Raw genomic sequence first — 17,712 nt, forward strand, 5'->3', positions numbered from 1 at the left:
CCTGTATCCTATGTAACATTTTTCCAGGACAGTGTCTAGCTGTGGATTTGTTCCACCAAACACTAGATGTCATCTCTTCTTGATGCTGCAGATTATCAATTAAGGAATTAAAATAACCCAACCTCATATAGACCTGTGATTCTGAAACTGCTGTGTGTATGGTGCACTCACATGGTGCACTGGCTGCTTTAAAATGCAATATCAGAACAAGAATCCATTATAACAACACTGATTAACATTATGAAGATGGTACACCAAGTACTTGTGAGTTTGAGATATGTTATGCTACGTCTTGTTTAAGAACTGCTGCAATATATCCTTGGTTCTAAGGTCCATAGCATAGTTTACTATCGCATTATTAACCTTGGTGCTCCAGCACTTTTTCCAAGCCTCAGTTCAGAATAACTGTTGAGGTCTACGCTCCTGATTTATGGATGCAATCATGGACTTAGCTGTCTCAGTAATGTCAATTGCCAGAGCACCTGCAAAAATGTAGGCCTAGCTAACACTGGGCTAGAAATGTAGCCACATAAGGCTAGTGGAAATTATTGATGTAAAGAATAATAATAATCACAAGGTGGGAGGGTGATGATGATGGTCATCTCTGAGGTGCCCTTGTATAGCTTTACAATATGAGACTATACGTTGGGTCATATACAATGGGTGTATTTGCATATTTTCAGCATGAAACAAATAGCATAAAAACCAAATGACAAATTGAAGATAGACAGGTTTATCTGTAATATCTTAACACAGATCACCACAAATTGTAAGAATTCTTTTATTGTAGTGTAAAGGAAACCTTAGGTTTAGGAAGATATAATGCATGTGTCCTTCCAGTACAACTGAGATGGGTAAGGTTTTTTCTCTCTGTCCCAAGACTCTATGTACAGAACTTATTTAGTAGAGAATGAAAAAAATTCTTTAGAAATAAAATTTCTATAGTTTTTTTTTAAAACCGACCTATAGAATTCTAAGAACATACGAAGTTCTGTATTAGATCAGAGAGTGGTCCATGTGGTCCAGTACCCTATTGCTGACAGAGGCTAGTAACATGCTTCAGAGGAGGGTGCACACTTGCTGTACTGCCCCCAGGAAAGTCTCCTTCTCCCTCCCCCAACTAGTTAGAGAGTTGGCTTATTCCCTGAAGCATGAGGATTTATTGCCTTTCCACAACTCCTTATCATTTTAATGTTTACTGTAATAACTCTGGATATTTTTATTATTCATTAGAAATGTTTAATTTTGTTTTGACTTCTGGTAAACTCCTGGCGTGAATCATACCTTGTGGCAGTGAATTCCGTAGGCCTAATTATGCATTGCATGGAAAAAGGTTTCCTAGGCTCAGTTTTGAACGTGACACCTTCTTTAACATGGCTGTCATTCTCCGTTAAGCTCTGCTTTTTTTTTTTTTTGGATCAGGGACCTTCTTAATGGAACTCCTACCCTGAGGATGACATCTGGAGTCCCTGAGGTATGTCTACACTGCAGTTAAACAGTGGCTGGCTCAAATCAGCTGACTTGGGCTAGCAGGGCTGCGGGGCTGTAAAATGGCAGTGTAAATGTTTGGGCTCGGGCTGGAGCCTGAGCTCTGGGACCCCATAAGAGGGGTGGATCCCAGAGCCCAGGCTCCAGCCCGAGCCCAAACATCTACACCACAGCTTTACAGCCCCGCAGCCCAAGCCCCATGAGCCCAAGTCAGCTGACAAGGGCCAGCCGTGGATGTTTAATTGCAATGTAGACATCAGTGGCTGTCTCTAGTGTTTTGTGACTGGCTTTTCTATGTTGCTTGGCACCCTCTGTGACTGTTTTTAATCACTTACATCATCATCACTTCCTTTGAATTTTGTTTTCTTTCCTAAGTTTATGTTGGCTGGTAACATCTGGACTGGTCCCAGTTTTGTTCTAAGTGATATTTCACAGCATCCCAGTTACTGTATTTAGAGATGGGTCCTTTTCGAAAGGAACAAGCGCACACCCTAATTAAAATAAATAACTGTTCTAGTTATTATTCCCTCCGCTTCCTTTTGTTACATAAACTCACTTTTTAAATGTTCTGAGCAGAGTAGGAATGATTTTTTTTAAATAACTTTTTAAATTTATTCTTTATAATGTTCCCTCTATCACTGGATTAGAAATTCCATATACTACATAGCAGAAATGTTTCTGGGGTAAAAGTGGCATTGTTATTAATAACATATGTATCCAAAAGTTTAGATACAGTATTCTAATGAAACACATATGATCATTAAATAGGGTCATTATAACACTTGTGGAATCACTAAGCGGCTTGTACAGGCAAAGTTATTTGATTTGGGAGAATGATTCTCACTGACACCATCATCCTAGAATAGAAACTGGGTGTGTGTGTGTGTGTGTACACATAATATTGTCCTGTGGTTACAGATCTAAAACCTGGAAGAAACTCTGAATATCATTATTTGGTTGAATTCACTTGGGTAATTTGAACATCCTAGCATCATTTTTGTTTTGTTTTGTTTGTTTTAGTCGCTGTGGGCTAAACAAGGTTTCCCAGGGATTGGGAGAACTTTCGTTGTTTTAATTTGGTGGGGGAACATCCGCATTTTTCCATAGATGTTACAGGTTCCAACTAAGATAATGTCAAAAACTCCAAGTTTAAATCCTAGTTTTGAGGTAAAAGTCTGTCTACTGAGATATAGCCCACACTATGAAAATTCTTGGGAATCCCTCATTTAGATGGTAAATATGCCCGGGTTCACCTGAAGAGTTTATGCATGTTCATAAGCCTTTCAAGAAACCTGTTCCGATTTTTTAATGAAAAAGTATGAAACCAGCCAAGTTTTTTGTGTAGTTTGGAGTTTCATTGTAAATATTTTGCACAACTGTATTAGCTACAGGCAAGAAGTTATACTGTCATTCTCTAAAGCTCCTACAGAGAGAAATAGATTAGATGTGTAAGAAAGTGAGCATTATAGTACAGTCATGTAGTTCATATCCAGATTCAAATTTCCTCAAAGTTTACTGTGTTTCAGAGTCTAGAATTTAGTCTGGCCCATTGGGACCAGCCACACAATTTGGATCTAGAGCTGAGATTTTACTGAGGTCAGGCATGGTCAGATCTGGGATTTTATTATTTTGCATCCCAAAGACATTCTAGATGCTTTTGGCTCAGACCCATCTCTGTGCTACAGTAGGCCAGGTTATATTCGTTTAGGTTTCCAAGAGTAACTCGTAGTACTGTACTTGCTTTCCACTGGAGTAATGGAGGAAGCTGTGATTGTTTTTCTACTGAAAAACATTTATTTTAATTCTAACCCTTTCATTCTCTGCCTCTCTTGGCTAGGGAACAACTGCAAAAATATTTGCAAATGTAATGGGCTTTGTGTATATATACAGTATGCACTGTATGTGTATTTTACTGATAATTCTAAAGCCAAAGGCATTGTTTTAAACTATTCTCAGGGAAAGCAAAGATACTGTAGTGACAAACAAACCAGAGAGAGACTAAATATATGAAAATAAACATAAGTCTAAAAGTAATCTGGCCAAGTGTGGACACTTTTTTTTCTTCTTTAGCATCTGTATTAGTCTCTCAAGTTCTATTGTTGCCAGTTTAGTTAGACTAGAGATGTCTCACTGAGGAATATTACTATAGTCCAACATTCACTGTTCAGATAGCTTGTAAGACAGCAAAAGAGTTGTTGAAAGTAGAAACTGATACATACGGGGGTGGGGGGAAGCAAAACACTATGGTCTACAGCATTATGAGACCAAACCCCACATGTGGACACGAGTGTGGTGTGTATATCAGAATTTGAACTAGGATCCAAATTTTGTAACTAACCTTTATTTCAGTAATGGGCCAAATGAAACTTTGGGATCTCAACCTTCCTTGCCCACAAATATCAGGGTGTTTGAAATATGGATCCAAATTGTGTCCCCAACCCATCCCTGCTTCTGACACTTCAAAGGGATAGCAACATTCACTGTTCCGACTGCCATGTCATTCTTTGTCTAAAGTAGGTTCTTCTGCAACTCTTGCTGAAACCAGTGGGAGTCCTGGGTGCAAATCTTCTCATGATTAGACTTTTAGGGCGGGGTGTTCAAATGTACAGCATTGGCCTAACTTTGCTCCTGTTGAAGTCCATAGTAAAACCCCCATTGAATTAATTGGGAATGGAGTTAAACCTATGCTCTCTGTTTTGAAAATCCCACCCTTAGTTATATAGAGACAGGCAAGACCAGACATGGCTTTGGTTTTGTGAAGTCCCGTCACTCATGTTAAGGTTATAGAAAACCAAAACGAATGTGATTAGGGTCTCAGACCCATTTTTCTCAATTTTCAATGGAAGCAAAAACAAGGTTGTGATTTGGGTTTTGCCATTCATTCATTGGTCAAGAATTTGGTTGGCCAAATTGTGATTCTGGCTGGTATTGACCAGGGACTTTGTTTGTCTGAATCCTCAAAGCTCAAAGGGAGGTTAGATAAATGGTTAGGGTTTTAACACATGTCTAGCATCTTCAGGTAATACCATTTGTTTAACCATTATCTTCATCACTTTCTTTTGGTTGAATAGAGTAAACTAATAGCAATGTTGGCTCCCTTTCTGCTGCTCAGCAGCATTGAATATGTGCTCCCATTTTCTTGTGCTGTTCCACTGGTGACTAAGGGAAGATGCAGCGATGTGTAAGGTCATGCCTATAATGTTGCCCTGAATTTGAAGGGTGTATATACCCCAGAATGTAATCAAGCTAATTGTAACCATATTATGTGCACTCAGCCACTGTAAATTAATAAAATAAAACACTACATACTTAAGGGTTAATTTAAAAACAGGCTTTCAGAGGCAAGGCCATAACTACTGGCACTTTTGCTAATCAGAATGGGAGAAGGGGAAAAAAGTAAATAACTAAAAATGAAAAAAAATGTAAATAAACAGCCTTAAGTCTAAATGTCTCTGATATTAAAAGTTTATTAAAAGTTAAAAAAAACTCTGATAATTTCATAGGGGTCATTATAACCTGTAAAGTTATAAAAAGATTAAATCAAAAAGTCTACTTTCAAACAGTCCTCTGGAGCTATCCTGGGAAAGCTATCCTGACATCTTTACTCCCCAGCAGGGAGGCGTTTGGCCAGCGCTGACCCGTCGTTAATTACTCAATATCATCTCAGAATATAGGTAAATATCTGGGATGCTCAAAACCTATTGCTTATGTCGGTGTGTGCTTATATGTAATAAACTGCAGTTTTAAATAAAGCACGCTTACCTGCATAAATCCTATCAAGTGGAATTTCTGTGTTCCTATTAATTTATTCCTGACACCATCTGGAGTAAAATGATTAAGTTGCCCCTGCTGTGGGTTCTGAAAACCCTGGGTAACAATAAGATATTAAACTATTAAAGTTCACTAATTCTCATACCTGATGGTTGATCAAGCTCTCTCTACTGGGCAGAGTTGTCAAAAAAAATAATCAAATTTTGATAGAAGTTGCCTTCAAAATTCAAAAGGTGAAAACTTTTGCAATTTTTTTTTTATTTTTCAATCAGTTCTACTACTCGTTATATCCAAGTCAATGGTCCTCTGACTGGTGGTCCGGTGAAGAGATGGTTGGTCAACATGGTGCTGGTTCTCCTCCATGGTGCCACTGAAGAGGATTTAAAAACCACTAAAAATGAACTACTAGTATTACTTTTCCATAGAAACAATTGCTGTAGTGCTGTAGAATGTTATGTGTTCGTGAGTGGTAGGGCATGATATAATCCACAAGATTATTGTTAAAGTGTGGGCCATCCTGAAAAACTTTGAGAACTTCTAATCTAAGTCAGTCAGCACTATGAAAGGACATACACCAGGAAAGAAATATTTTCCTTGCATTAATGTCAAATTTTAAAAAGACCCTCAGTGGCTGAAAAGCAGATTGTTTACATGCGCGATTGAGATTTTCAAACATTCGCAAGGTCTCAGGGTGTTCGCATCCTCATTTTGGCTCAGGCCTATATTTAGTTAAAGTAATTTAATTCTCTTTACTCTGTATAACAATGTCTCTCTTGTTACAACACAGGCCCTTATTTTGCATTCAGTGATACTGGGGTCAATCCAGAGTAATTCAGTTAACTTCAGTAGATTTACATCAGTGTAACACCAAGCAGAATTTGTCGTGGAGTCTCCCTTTTAAACCCAAATTTACTGCCATCACACACAGGGCCAGTGTTTGTTTCATTTTAATTGTGATAAATTATTTACACCAGAAATGCTGATTCCCTCAAATTGAGACTGTCTGAAATGTTATTCATGCCCAGGTATTAATCTCTAATTATTTTAAGTCTCCTGCATTACTACTTCTAGTCTTGCTCTCACTTTAGGTCATTATCCTACTCCGCTTCCCACATGTGGGCCTTTGGCAACCTGAGACGTATGACTTGTGTTTTGATTTTCCTAGCCAGTTCACTGACTGCAGTGAGTGAAGTTGGCATTTTGCCTTCTGGTTGTTTATTTTGTTACTGCTACAGAAAGTTATTCATAAGATGTATTTCTAAATTTGCCAGGGCATTTTGGCTTGTCTATCCCTGCCCACTTTTCTTGTCTTAAAGTTAACTATTCCCATTACATTTCTGATGTTTTACGGGACAAGGTGTGGGAGTCTAGCAGAAGCTGTTAGTTTTCTAAACTTAAAGAGCTAAATTTTCTAAAATCTGCAAGGCTAAACTGCATGTGCAAAACACGGGGCAGCTCAGTGGCAACATAACAATGGGAAATTCTTTGGACAATTTCTCATTTTGAGCATGTTAACGGCCTGTTTTGCACACACAATATAGGCATACCCCACCAGGTTATAAAAAAAACAATTTTTTGGCCTTGATTTTCAGTGCTTGGGCCTGCCCTCTTGCTACGTTTGATGACTAGGAAAAGGAACATAAGAGAAATGAGCCACCCGTTTTGTTTCCTTACTCCTTGCTGAGGAGAAGAGGGACACAGCAAAGGAAATGAGCTTCTACTGTGTTTCCATACCTCTTCCTAAGAGGAAAGACATGGCTTGACTTGAGTGCCCTTTCCCAGGGGTATCATTCTTACCGATAGTCCCTTTTTTGCTGGCACTATCTTGAGGCTTGGGGTCCTGGTTAGCTATTGCCTTGTTCTGAAGACTTGGAACAGGACAGAAGTTTCCTTTACAGTCCTGCCTTGCATAGCAAGGGCCACTGCCATTCTCAAGTGTGTTCTATAGGCTGCAGAAGCTGCCTGTCTTTCTAGTCCTCACTGGCTTCTGCTACCTTCTTGCCACGTGCCTCACTGCTACAATCATGTGGGATCCATAGCAGGAGAGAATGCTCTCGTAGCTGTCCTGGGTGGCTGGACAGGTGAGAAAGGAGCAGAGACACAGGAAGCAGTAAAGAGTAGGGGATGAACACTTTAATGGGGAAAGAGAGGAAGTGTACATGGAAGAAGAGCGGGAAATCTGCGGGAGAGGGAGAAAGGAAAGTGAAGGTATGGGAAGGGTGAGCGAGGGAGGAAAGAGGAGAGGGCATGATACCAGGGAAGTCAGGGCTTCATTGTGGGGAAAGAGAGGGCTGAAGTGTTGCCCATATGTGGTGCAAGGGGGAGGCCTAACATCTACCCCTCCAGGGGTAGGGAAGGAGGTAGCCTGTGCTCAAACTTCCCTGAAATACCAGAGGACGTAGGAGCTTGCCAGACATCTCCATAGGCAACGCGGGCAAGCGGTAGGGAAGGCGGGGGGAGGTGTATGCAAATAAAGGAGAATGAGAACAATCTAAAAACTACATCCGTTTTCAGACCCCAATGCTGGATATTCATATAAAAATATAATTAATATTCCCATCACTGACTGGAGCCTAGTGGCCCAGACCCCCAGTAATTTGTTTCTGGAAAAAAACAGTTCAAATGCTGGCAACTCTGGCGGAAGGGACACTTCCGTAGGCTCTGTGTCATACCCTCTCTGCGAATCTTAGGCCTGGTCTACACTAGGCTTTTATGTCGAATTTAGCGCCGTTATATCGAATTAACCCTGCACCCGTCCACACCACGAAGCCATTTAGTTCGACATAGAGCCCTCCTTAAATCGATTTCTGTAATCCTCCACAACGAGAGGAGTAGCGCTAAATTCGAAATGGCCATATCGAATTAGGCTAGGTGTGGATGGAAATCGACGGTAATAGCTCCGGGAGCTATCCCACAGTGCACCACTCTGTTGACGCTCTGGACAGCAGTCCGAGCTCGGATGCTCTGACCAGCCACACCCCGGGAAAATTTGAATTCCTTTTCCTGTCTGGGCAGTTTGAAGCGCAGTTTCTGTTTGGACACCGTGGCGAGCTCAGCAGCAGTGGCAGCAGTGGCAACGATGCAGAGCTCTCCAGCAGAGATGGCCGTGCAATCCAATAGAAAGAGGGCCCCAGCATGGACGGATCGGGAAGTCTTGGATCTCATCGCTGTGTGGGGAGATGAGTCCGTGCTTTCCGAGCTGCGCTCCAAAAGACGGAATGCAAAGATCTATGAGAAGATCTCTAAAGCCATGGCAGAGAGAGGCTACAGCCGGGATGCAACGCAGTGCCGCGTGAAAATCAAGGAGCTGAGACAAGGCTACCAGAAGACCAAAGAGGCAAACGGACGCTCCGGATCCCAGCCTCACACATCCCGTTTCTACGAGGCACTGCATTCCATCCTAGGTGCGGCCGCCACCACTACCCCACCCCTGACCGTGGACTCTGAGGATGGGATATTGTCCGCGGCCGGTTCCTCAGCGGACGGGGAAGAGGAGGAAGGAGATGAGGAGGACGAGGCAGTAGACAGCGCTTACAACGCTGATTTGCCCGACAGCCAGGAGCTCTTCATCACCCTGACAGAGATCCCCTACCAACCCTCCCCAGCCGTTACCCCAGACACAGATTCAGGGGAAGGATCAAGCAGTAAGTGTTTTAAATATCCAAACATTTATTTACAACATAACTGGCATATTTAAAATATTAACAGTAGCTAAAGTGCTTTAAAACATGTAAACATTTATTTGCAACAAAACAGGAAGATTGAAAATATTAACAGTGGGTAAAGTGCTTAAAAACATGTAAACAGGAAAGTCAAACAAAAGGGGAATCAGTGCAAAGTGTATCATGATTACTCCGTCTTTGGGCGCCTCAATATATAGTCCGAACCATTTTAAAAAAATCTCACAATGTCCGCTTCATGATTATAGTGCCCAAAACCCTGCAGTCATTTGTCCCTCCAAGGGCACCTAAGCCAAGAACTGGTCAATGTAACCGGGGATCGAGGCGACATCCTCCGGGGAGAACTCCTCATACACCTCCTGCAGGTGTTTTTCAAGCCTCATCAGCAGGTTCCTGGGCAGGGACAGCTTATTAGGCCCCCCGTGGTAGGACACGTTTCCCTGCCACAACGCCAGCAGGTACTCCGGGATCATGGCCTTGCACAGCAGTGCAGCAAATGGCCCCGGTTTCTGCAGGCTGTCCCGGAGCATCTTCTCCTTCTGGCTCTCGGAGACCTTCAGGAGGGTGATGTCAGGCATGACTCCCTGCTGTGAATTAGGTAGGGGAAAGTTAGTATTGGGACTGCTTGCCCGTCCCTTTACAGAACTGCAACCGCCGGTTTACAGCCACGCGGTTTACAGCCGCGAGGGGCTGGGACAGGGCCAGAGTTCATGCTTGCAGGATTGCTGCCAGCAGAGACTCGCATTGCTTTCTATGTGAAAGGAGGCCAGTGCCACTCTTAAAGTTTTAAGCGGCCACAAGTCTACGGCTTACCATGTTTGCCATCTAGACAAAGTCCGGTGTCCTGCCCTGCTCCTCAGCTCGCCACAGCAAGACCGCAGGCACTGTAGGCGAGGGCCGAAAATTCGACCTTGTCCTCAGTGCGCGTGTGATAGGTGCTCTGCATGGTCTTGTTCACAGAGAAAGACTATGTTCTCTGTTCACAGATACATTGCTCTGTCTCAGGAATTCACTCCCTTTTTCCAATTCCCACAGCCACATCTGCCCAGAGGCTAGCGCACATTAGGAGGAGGAAGAAGAGGACACGGGAAGACATGTTTGCTGAACTAATGGAATGCTCCCGAGCACAGGCAGCCCAGCAGACACAGTGGAGGGAGAACTTGTCCCAAATGCACCGGGCAAACATTGAACGGGAGGAGAGGTGGCGACAGGAGGACAGGCAGGCTACTCAAACGCTGCTTGGACTAATGAGGGAGCAAACGGACACGCTCCGCCGCCTTGTGGATGTTCTGCAGGACCGGAGGCAGGAGGAGAGAGCCCCGCTGCAGTCTCTCTGTAACTGCCCTGCCCCGCCACCAAGTCCCATACCCCCCTCACCCAAAGTCCAAACACGGAGGGGTGGAAGGGGCCGGGAAAAATTTCACTCCACCCCTGCGGACTGCTCTACCACTAGAAGGCTCTCATTCCCCAAAATTTGAAAAGTCCTTTCCTACCCGCCTCACACAAGACCCCGTCCAAGTTTCACCCCCCCGTTCCATGTGCGGTTGTTAATAAAGAATACGTTTCTGTTCATTTCTGTTTCCATCCTCTTCTTTTGGAGGGGAGTCTGTCTGGAGGGGGGGGAAGGGCCTTGGTCATTGGACAGGACAGTCACCTTTAGCAGGGGGCAGGTGCAGCAGCAGGGCACATATACAGTGCAGTGACTAGTTATCCTGGTCAGTCTGGGAGGTGGTTTTCATGTTCTGTGTGGTGGGGGCGGTGGTGTTGCTCTGTGACTTGGTGGCGGGGGAGGGCAGTTACAGATCTTATGCAGCGGTCCTTACCCTGGATCACAGAGCCGCGCAGCAGGGGATCTGTAACCCTCCTCCCCCTGCAAGACAGTCACATAGCCGACACATACACGCAGTCCCGGCCAGGAGGGCTGGCAGGCTCCGTTGAAACAACCAGTCCACCATCGCGGAGCCTGTCATTCCTGGAGTTTAGAAGCATCATTTGCATCACAACCCTAAACCCGCTCCCCGCCACAGTCTGCGTCCCAGGTTTAAAACATTCCCGTGAAAACAGTAATAAAGACAACGGTGTCCATGAACAAAACAGAACAGATTTTATTTTTTGGGAAGGGGGTGAAGGGGGTATGTAATTGGAGAGGATAGTCGACGGCAACTGGGTAAAGAAACGGGGGCAAGTTCAGCTTCTGTGTCCACAAACTTAAAAGTCAATGGGTACCCTGCTCAGCCTTGAAACTGGCTTTCAAAGCCTCCCGGATGCACAGCGCGTCCCGCTGGGCTCTTCTAATCGCCCGGCTGTCTGGCTGGGCGTAATCAGCAGCCAGGCTATTTGCCTCAACCTCCCACCCCGCCATAAAGGTCTCCCCCTTGCTCTCACACAGATTGTGGAGCACACAGCAAGCTGCAATAACGATGGGGATATTGGTTTCGCTGAGATCACAGCGAGTGAGTAAGCTTCTCCATCTCCCCTTGAGACGGCCAAAAGCACACTCCACTACCATTCTGCACTTGCTCAGCCGGTAGTTGAACAGTTCTTTTTCTGTGTCCAGGGCGCCAGTATAGGGCTTCATGAGCCAGGGCATTAGCGGGTAGGCTGGGTCCCCGAGGATCACTGTAGGCATCTCCACATCCCCAACAGTTATCTTGTGGTCCGGGAAGTAAATACCTTCCTGCAGCCGTCTAAACAGACCAGAGTTCCTGAACACGCGAGCGTCATGAACCTTGCCCGGCCATCCGACGTAGATGTTTGTAAACCGTCCCCGATGGTCCACCAGTGCTTGCAGCACCATTGAAAAGTACCCCTTTCTATTGATGTACTGGCTGGCCTGGTGGCCCGGTCCCAGGATAGGGATGTGAGTCCCATCTATAGCCCCACCGCAGTTTGGGAATCCCATCGCAGCGAAGCCATCTATGATGGCCTGCGCGTTTCCCAGGGTCACTACCTTTGACAGCAGTACCTTGACGATTGCCTTGGCTACTTGCATGACAACAACCCCCACGGTAGATTTGCCCACGCCAAAGTGGTTCGCGACTGACCGGTAGCTGTCCGGCGTTGCAAGCTTCCAGAGGGCTATGGCCACTCGCTTCTGGACAGTCAGGGCTGCTCGCATGCGGGTGTCCTTGCGCTTCAGGGCAGGGGACAGCAACTCACAAAGTTCCAGGAAAGTCCCCTTCCGCATGCGAAAGTTTCGCAGCCACTGGGATTCATCCCAGACCTGAAGCACTATGCGGTCCCACCAGTCCGTGCTTGTTTCCCGGGCCCAGAATCGCCGTTCAACAAAATCCACATGCCCCATTGCAAACGTGATGTCCTCGGCGCTGGGTGTCGTGGTTTCTGACAGCTCTGTGCTACTCTCCGACTTCAGGCCCTCACTCCGCTGCCGTAGCCTCCTCGCCTGATTTCTCTGCATCTGCCTCTGGGAAAGGTGTATGATAAGGTGCGAGGCGTTGAGAACGGCCACAACTGCAGCGATGGTCGCAGCGGGATCCATGATCGCAGTGCTGTGGCGTCCGCGCTGTCACTGATCAAAAAGTGCGCGAACTGATTTCCCGCCGGCGCTTTCAGGGAGGGAGGCAGGGCGGTAGTGACTGACGGATGACGACAGTTACCCAAAAGCACCCTCGCCACAATTTTTTACCCAGAAGCCATTGGGGGCTCGACCCAGAATTCCACTGGGCAGCGGGGACTGCGGGAACTGTGGGATAGCTGCCCACAGTGCACTGCTTCCAATGTCGACGCTTTCCCTGGTAGTGTGGACTGACAAAGTCGAATTACTGTCCTTAGTGTAGACACACACGTTCGACTTTCTAATATCGATTGCACATATTCGATTTAACTAAAATCGAACTACTCTCGTAGTGTAGACATACCCTTAGTGTCACCCTTGCTAGATACAAGGGAAAGGGGCCAGCTGTGGCACTGGAAGAAGGGCTGTTGTACTGCAGGAGCCATTGAAAGGTTTCTAAATCCAGCTGAGTGCAAGGAGCACCATCTCCATCTCCATTGTGAACGTTAGGGGACTTTGAACCAAGCCCCCATGCAGACAGCAATCTGTAGAGATAAAGAAAAAGTGAGGTTTCTTTTTTGTGGGAAAGTGTTCTAAGAAAATATGGTAAGAAAGCTTTGGAATTGTTTACTTTAAATAGGGGTAAATATTTTAATACACTTAAAGTTGTTTGTGTTCTTTTAAAAGTCCTGCTTGTTCAAGTCCAAGCAGCCTGGGTTTTTCTTCCGTACTTGCATATTAATACATCCTGCAAGTTGATTTGCATATCAAGCCACACCCCCAACAAGCCCCTCCTATGTAAAATCCACTACAGCTTGTGCCTGATGGTAGCCCCAGTTGTACAGATGCACAGTTTGTGGATCATCATTGCTCTCAGACGTGCCTTCTCAGTCAGAGAACAAAAGGGTATCATTAGAAATACTAGAATGTTCACCAAGCTTCAGAAGAAACATCTGTTGGGCTGCAGCTACCCATAATAAATCCTATTTTGATGGAAGCAAGGGTCTGATCCTGCACCACGGGTTAATAATGCTTTTACCATTCATGGGAGCAGGATTAGACCACAGCTCTGCATTTAGCTCTTCCTCGTGATAAGGTGTTTTTGCAGCCCATTTGGTTCTTTTAGACACTTTTCTGAAAAAGTACAGTGATTTGGAGGTCTCCAAGACTTCAGAGGAATGTACAACCTCTTTCAACATCCATCAACAGAGGGCAGCCCTTCTACTGCATGTATTGGCTCAGATAGTCAGGTAAGGCCAAGGAGCGCACAGTGCAGTTCAAGAGGGGACGTGTAACAGTAGCCTTTGCACTTTCCTGATATGGGGCTAGACTCCCAGTGTAATATTTATGCTGGTACCAAGTATCAGAGGGGTAGCCATGTTAATCTGTATCCAAAAAACAATGAGGAGTCCGGTGGCACCTCAAAGACTAACCGATTTATTTGGGTATAAGCGTTCATGGGTAAAAAACCCACTTCTTCAGATGCCGGAAGTCATTGGGACATAAGGATTTCCCAGCCACACCTCTTTGTCAGCAGGGGCTAAGGGAATGCTACCTAGGTTCTGTGCCACCACAGGTTTTCCCCTGGTCTAGGGTGATGCTCCCAATTCCACCATGCCAGCTTTCAAGCTGTTTTGGGTTGGGGTGTACTGCAAAGCAGCCACAGTCCAGCACAGCATCTAGACAGGGTGAAAAACAGATGAGGAAATGACATAAATGTTAATGTCGTGCAAAAAGTTTCTCTCAAACTAAATTAAATACTCATGGTGCCCTATTTTAAATGCTGAGATAGTCCAAGACATAACTTTGAGTTTAAAGTACAGAGGTTACTAGCATCGTCATTTTCAGGTTTGAGGTTCCCTAAGCCCACACCATTTTGAATAAAATGTTAATGACTGCAGAGGTCTCTCTCATTTTTAAGATTATCTGGTACCTTGTCCTGTACAGCCCAGTAATCTTAGCAGCCTTGCCAAGGTGCCATGAAAAAGCACCAGCCCAGACAAAATCTAACTGCCTGCTCTTGATCACGATGAGTGGTGATAATGAAGAAAGGTGCTGTAGTCATACACAAGAAAAATTACGTACTCCAGGCAAGTGGATAAGTAGGATTTTGCAAGACCAACTCCTAGTTTTCATGAGTCATAGTGGCTGTAGTTCCATGCAGATCTGTTTTTTACTAATATATCAGAATGAGCTCTAGTGTGGACACAGTTCTACCAATAGAAAGATATACCTATATTGCTTATTTTGCTCCTGAACCAGAATAAGCTAAACCTGTATAAGTACTTTTATACTAGTACACTATGCTCAGACCTGGCAAGTTGTACTGCTTTAAATATACTGTTATATAAATTAAACGTTTATATATATAAATATACGGTTATATTTAAAGCAGGACAGATTTGTATGTGTAGGCAAGCCCTACTAGGAGAATTAGGTCCTTAATTTTTATATCGAAAGGGTCAAACTTTTATCTGAATTAATTTTCTTGCACCATGAAAGCATTGCACCAGCAGAGCTATAGTTATGGTTCACACAGCATTTTCCTACATATTAATTACTTTCAAACTTATTACCTTTGGGCTGAAATTTCTCATGCTCATTCTCATCCCAGAAGACTGACTGGGCATTTTTTCTCCATTCCTTAGCACCTTGTGCAGTCATTTACCCGGTGTAAAGCTACCCTTCTGATCTGGTAGCATTTTGTACTCACTTAAGTGTAAATGGCTACACATAGTGCAAGGCAGCAGAGAATTAAGTCTTGTGAGTTTTCTGGTTTGTTTGAGTAGGTTGAAGAAAACCTATTCAGGTGACTTTAGAGTTAACTCAGAATGGAAAAAGTTTTTCGATCATTTAATAAAAAAAAAAAAACCCTCAAAATCATGCAGATACTGTCCTGGCACTTGGATAATTCAGAAATGGTTTGGGTTTAAAACTTTTGACTTGGCAGGCATGTAGTCGTCAAGGAATGCATGCTTTGCTCAATCTGGAAAAAAATTAAGAAATTAAAAATGAAGGGAATTCTGTTCTGGTATAGATGAAGAACAGTGTAAGGGCCGAGTTCTCCATTCTGTTTTTCACTGAGAACCTCTGCTGAATATTCTGAATAGAGCTGGATGAGATTTTTCAACCCAAACCTTTTTTTGGCAAAAATGAAGATTTGACGTTATTGAAACATTTCGCAAATTTGTATCTGTTTCACTCAATTGTTTTGGTCAGGAAATACCTTTTAAAAATTCCCCAAAAATCAAAATGTTTTGTTTCAACATTTTCTTAAATAAAACATAATAACTTTGTTGGTTTGAAATTATTTTTTGTTTCAAAATGTCCTTTAGAAGGCCCTGCTGATGTGGTTCTGCTGTGTGGGAGGGAAAAAAAAGATTTAGCGAAGTCCACATAAGGGGTGCGGAATCTCTAAGCTCCATAGGGCCCAGCTGCTCAGTGGCTTTGCAGCACAGATTTGGGAGTGAAGTGGGGCTGGGAGATCTGCTTTTATACAGTTATCCTCTTGCCCTCCCAGGTCAGATGTGAGGCAAGCACTGAGGAGGTTGTACGGCTCCACTGCTGCTCTGTGGCTTAGTGAAAGGATTCCTTTTCTCCTAGCCCATGAGGAATACCCCCTCATGCAGTCTGGCTGCCAGTGCTGTGTGTCAGTGTTAGGATTTGGGCCGAAGTGGATGCGAAGTATAGTTATGCAGCCAGATACACACTGCTGCAAGGTCACTTATGCGTTCTTGGGAGGTGTGAAAAATTACTGATGAAATTCAGGTATAGGCTTCCAGCTCAGTTTCTGATGCTGCATTTCTTTACTCTGATTACATAGTTGATGCACTTCTTCAGGAAACCCGCTCCACATCAGGAGAGAGTATTTTAGGGAAGGAATGGAGAAAAGAAACTAATGCTAGGAGTATCTATACAAATGTGCAATTGCATTCAAGAAACAGAGTTATGCCTCCATTTCCCCATCTGTACAATAGGCATAATGATCCTTACTCTCTTTTGTAAAAAGTGCTTTGAGATCTATGGATGAAAAGTTGCAATATACAGTAAACACTAAATATTGTGATATTAAGTTATTAATATGTGGGGGTATTTTTCTTTTTGGACACAGGAGCTGTGAAGGGCGAAACATTAGATACAGAACATGCAGCAATGTGGTAAGTGAACCTTACTTATGATTGTAATACTAATAACATTTATTTGTAATTAATATAATTATGTAAAATAAGTAAATAATAAAAATTGGATGGTAGTACTAATAATGTAATTATTTAAATAATGCTGGTGCCATGGGAATACTGTTATGTACCTCACCATTTCTAGAGCTAATTTGGAGGGTATGGAGCAGGTGTGGTAGAACCATGATACTAGCATCATTCCAGCCATGATTATTTACTTCCTTTATAAACTGGACTGAGCCATGAAGCATGGAGAAGTGGATTCACTGTTCTGTATAGTTAGTTTGGTGGCAGAAATGGCCTGGTCTTCTTCTAGTCCTTACTTTGGTAAAACTCTTACTGACTTCAATAGGAGATTTGTCTGGCTGCAGGACTGAGCCCTAAAGGACTGACTTCCACAGAGAATGGGAGGAAGTTGGTGACTGAAGAGAAATATGTGTGTGTGTGTGTCTCTCTCTCTCTCTCTCTCATTCTTCTGTTCCTCCCCAGGGTTGAAATCCCTTTGAACATTTTATTAGGGTGTTTTGCGATGGTCCCTTGCATTCACCTATAATATTTTGCCATTGTCTGCCATTCTAAAGGTTTTCAGTTCTAACTGGTAGTGAAATGCAGTTTTCAATACAAGAAAATAAGCATCTCCAACTTCTCTCAGCAGAACAATAAGCTATTTACACTGGTGAAAACAGAAGCAAAGACTATAATGTGGAAAGTCTTGTATTATGCTAAAAATTGTAAAAATTCCAAAATTACCTGGGTCAGCATGTCTTTCATTGGTAAAAATGGAAATTAAAGCCAGTCATGCATCCGGTAAAATTTTCACACCTCACAGGGTCAGATGCAGAGGCCTCTCAATGGGAGCTATGTCTGAGAAACAGCAGGGTAAAAAACTGAGTAAATTCCTCTGGATTTGGCTCATGTTTTTCACAGAACACAATTCACAAAGAATTGGTCATTTCTGCACAGCTCTAGCATCCCCATGCAGAGAGAATTATTGTCCCTTTTTCTTTCACTTCTGCTTCAGTCAAAAATTGTGCGACTCCGGGGGTTTTCCTTGGGTCACTGAAATCTTGCTTCAGTCTAG

General features: G+C 43.7%; 1 protein-coding gene across 2 annotated transcripts in view; it reads left to right on the forward strand.

Moving 5' to 3' along the window:
• Positions 1-17,712, forward strand: part of ADAMTSL1 (ADAMTS like 1) — a 274,580-nt gene that overhangs the window by 35,679 nt on the left and 221,189 nt on the right. For both annotated transcript variants that reach the window (XM_026652366.2, XM_026652367.2), the window contains exon 3: positions 16,565-16,610. In XM_026652366.2, coding sequence (XP_026508151.1) covers positions 16,565-16,610 — 46 coding nt within the window. The remainder of the gene's footprint in view (positions 1-16,564; positions 16,611-17,712) is intronic.

The sequence above is a fragment of the Terrapene carolina genome, unplaced genomic scaffold (genome assembly GCF_002925995.2).
Source record: "Terrapene carolina triunguis isolate 2854851 unplaced genomic scaffold, T_m_triunguis-2.0 Scaffold113, whole genome shotgun sequence".
NCBI classification, from domain to species: Eukaryota; Metazoa; Chordata; order Testudines; family Emydidae; genus Terrapene; species Terrapene triunguis.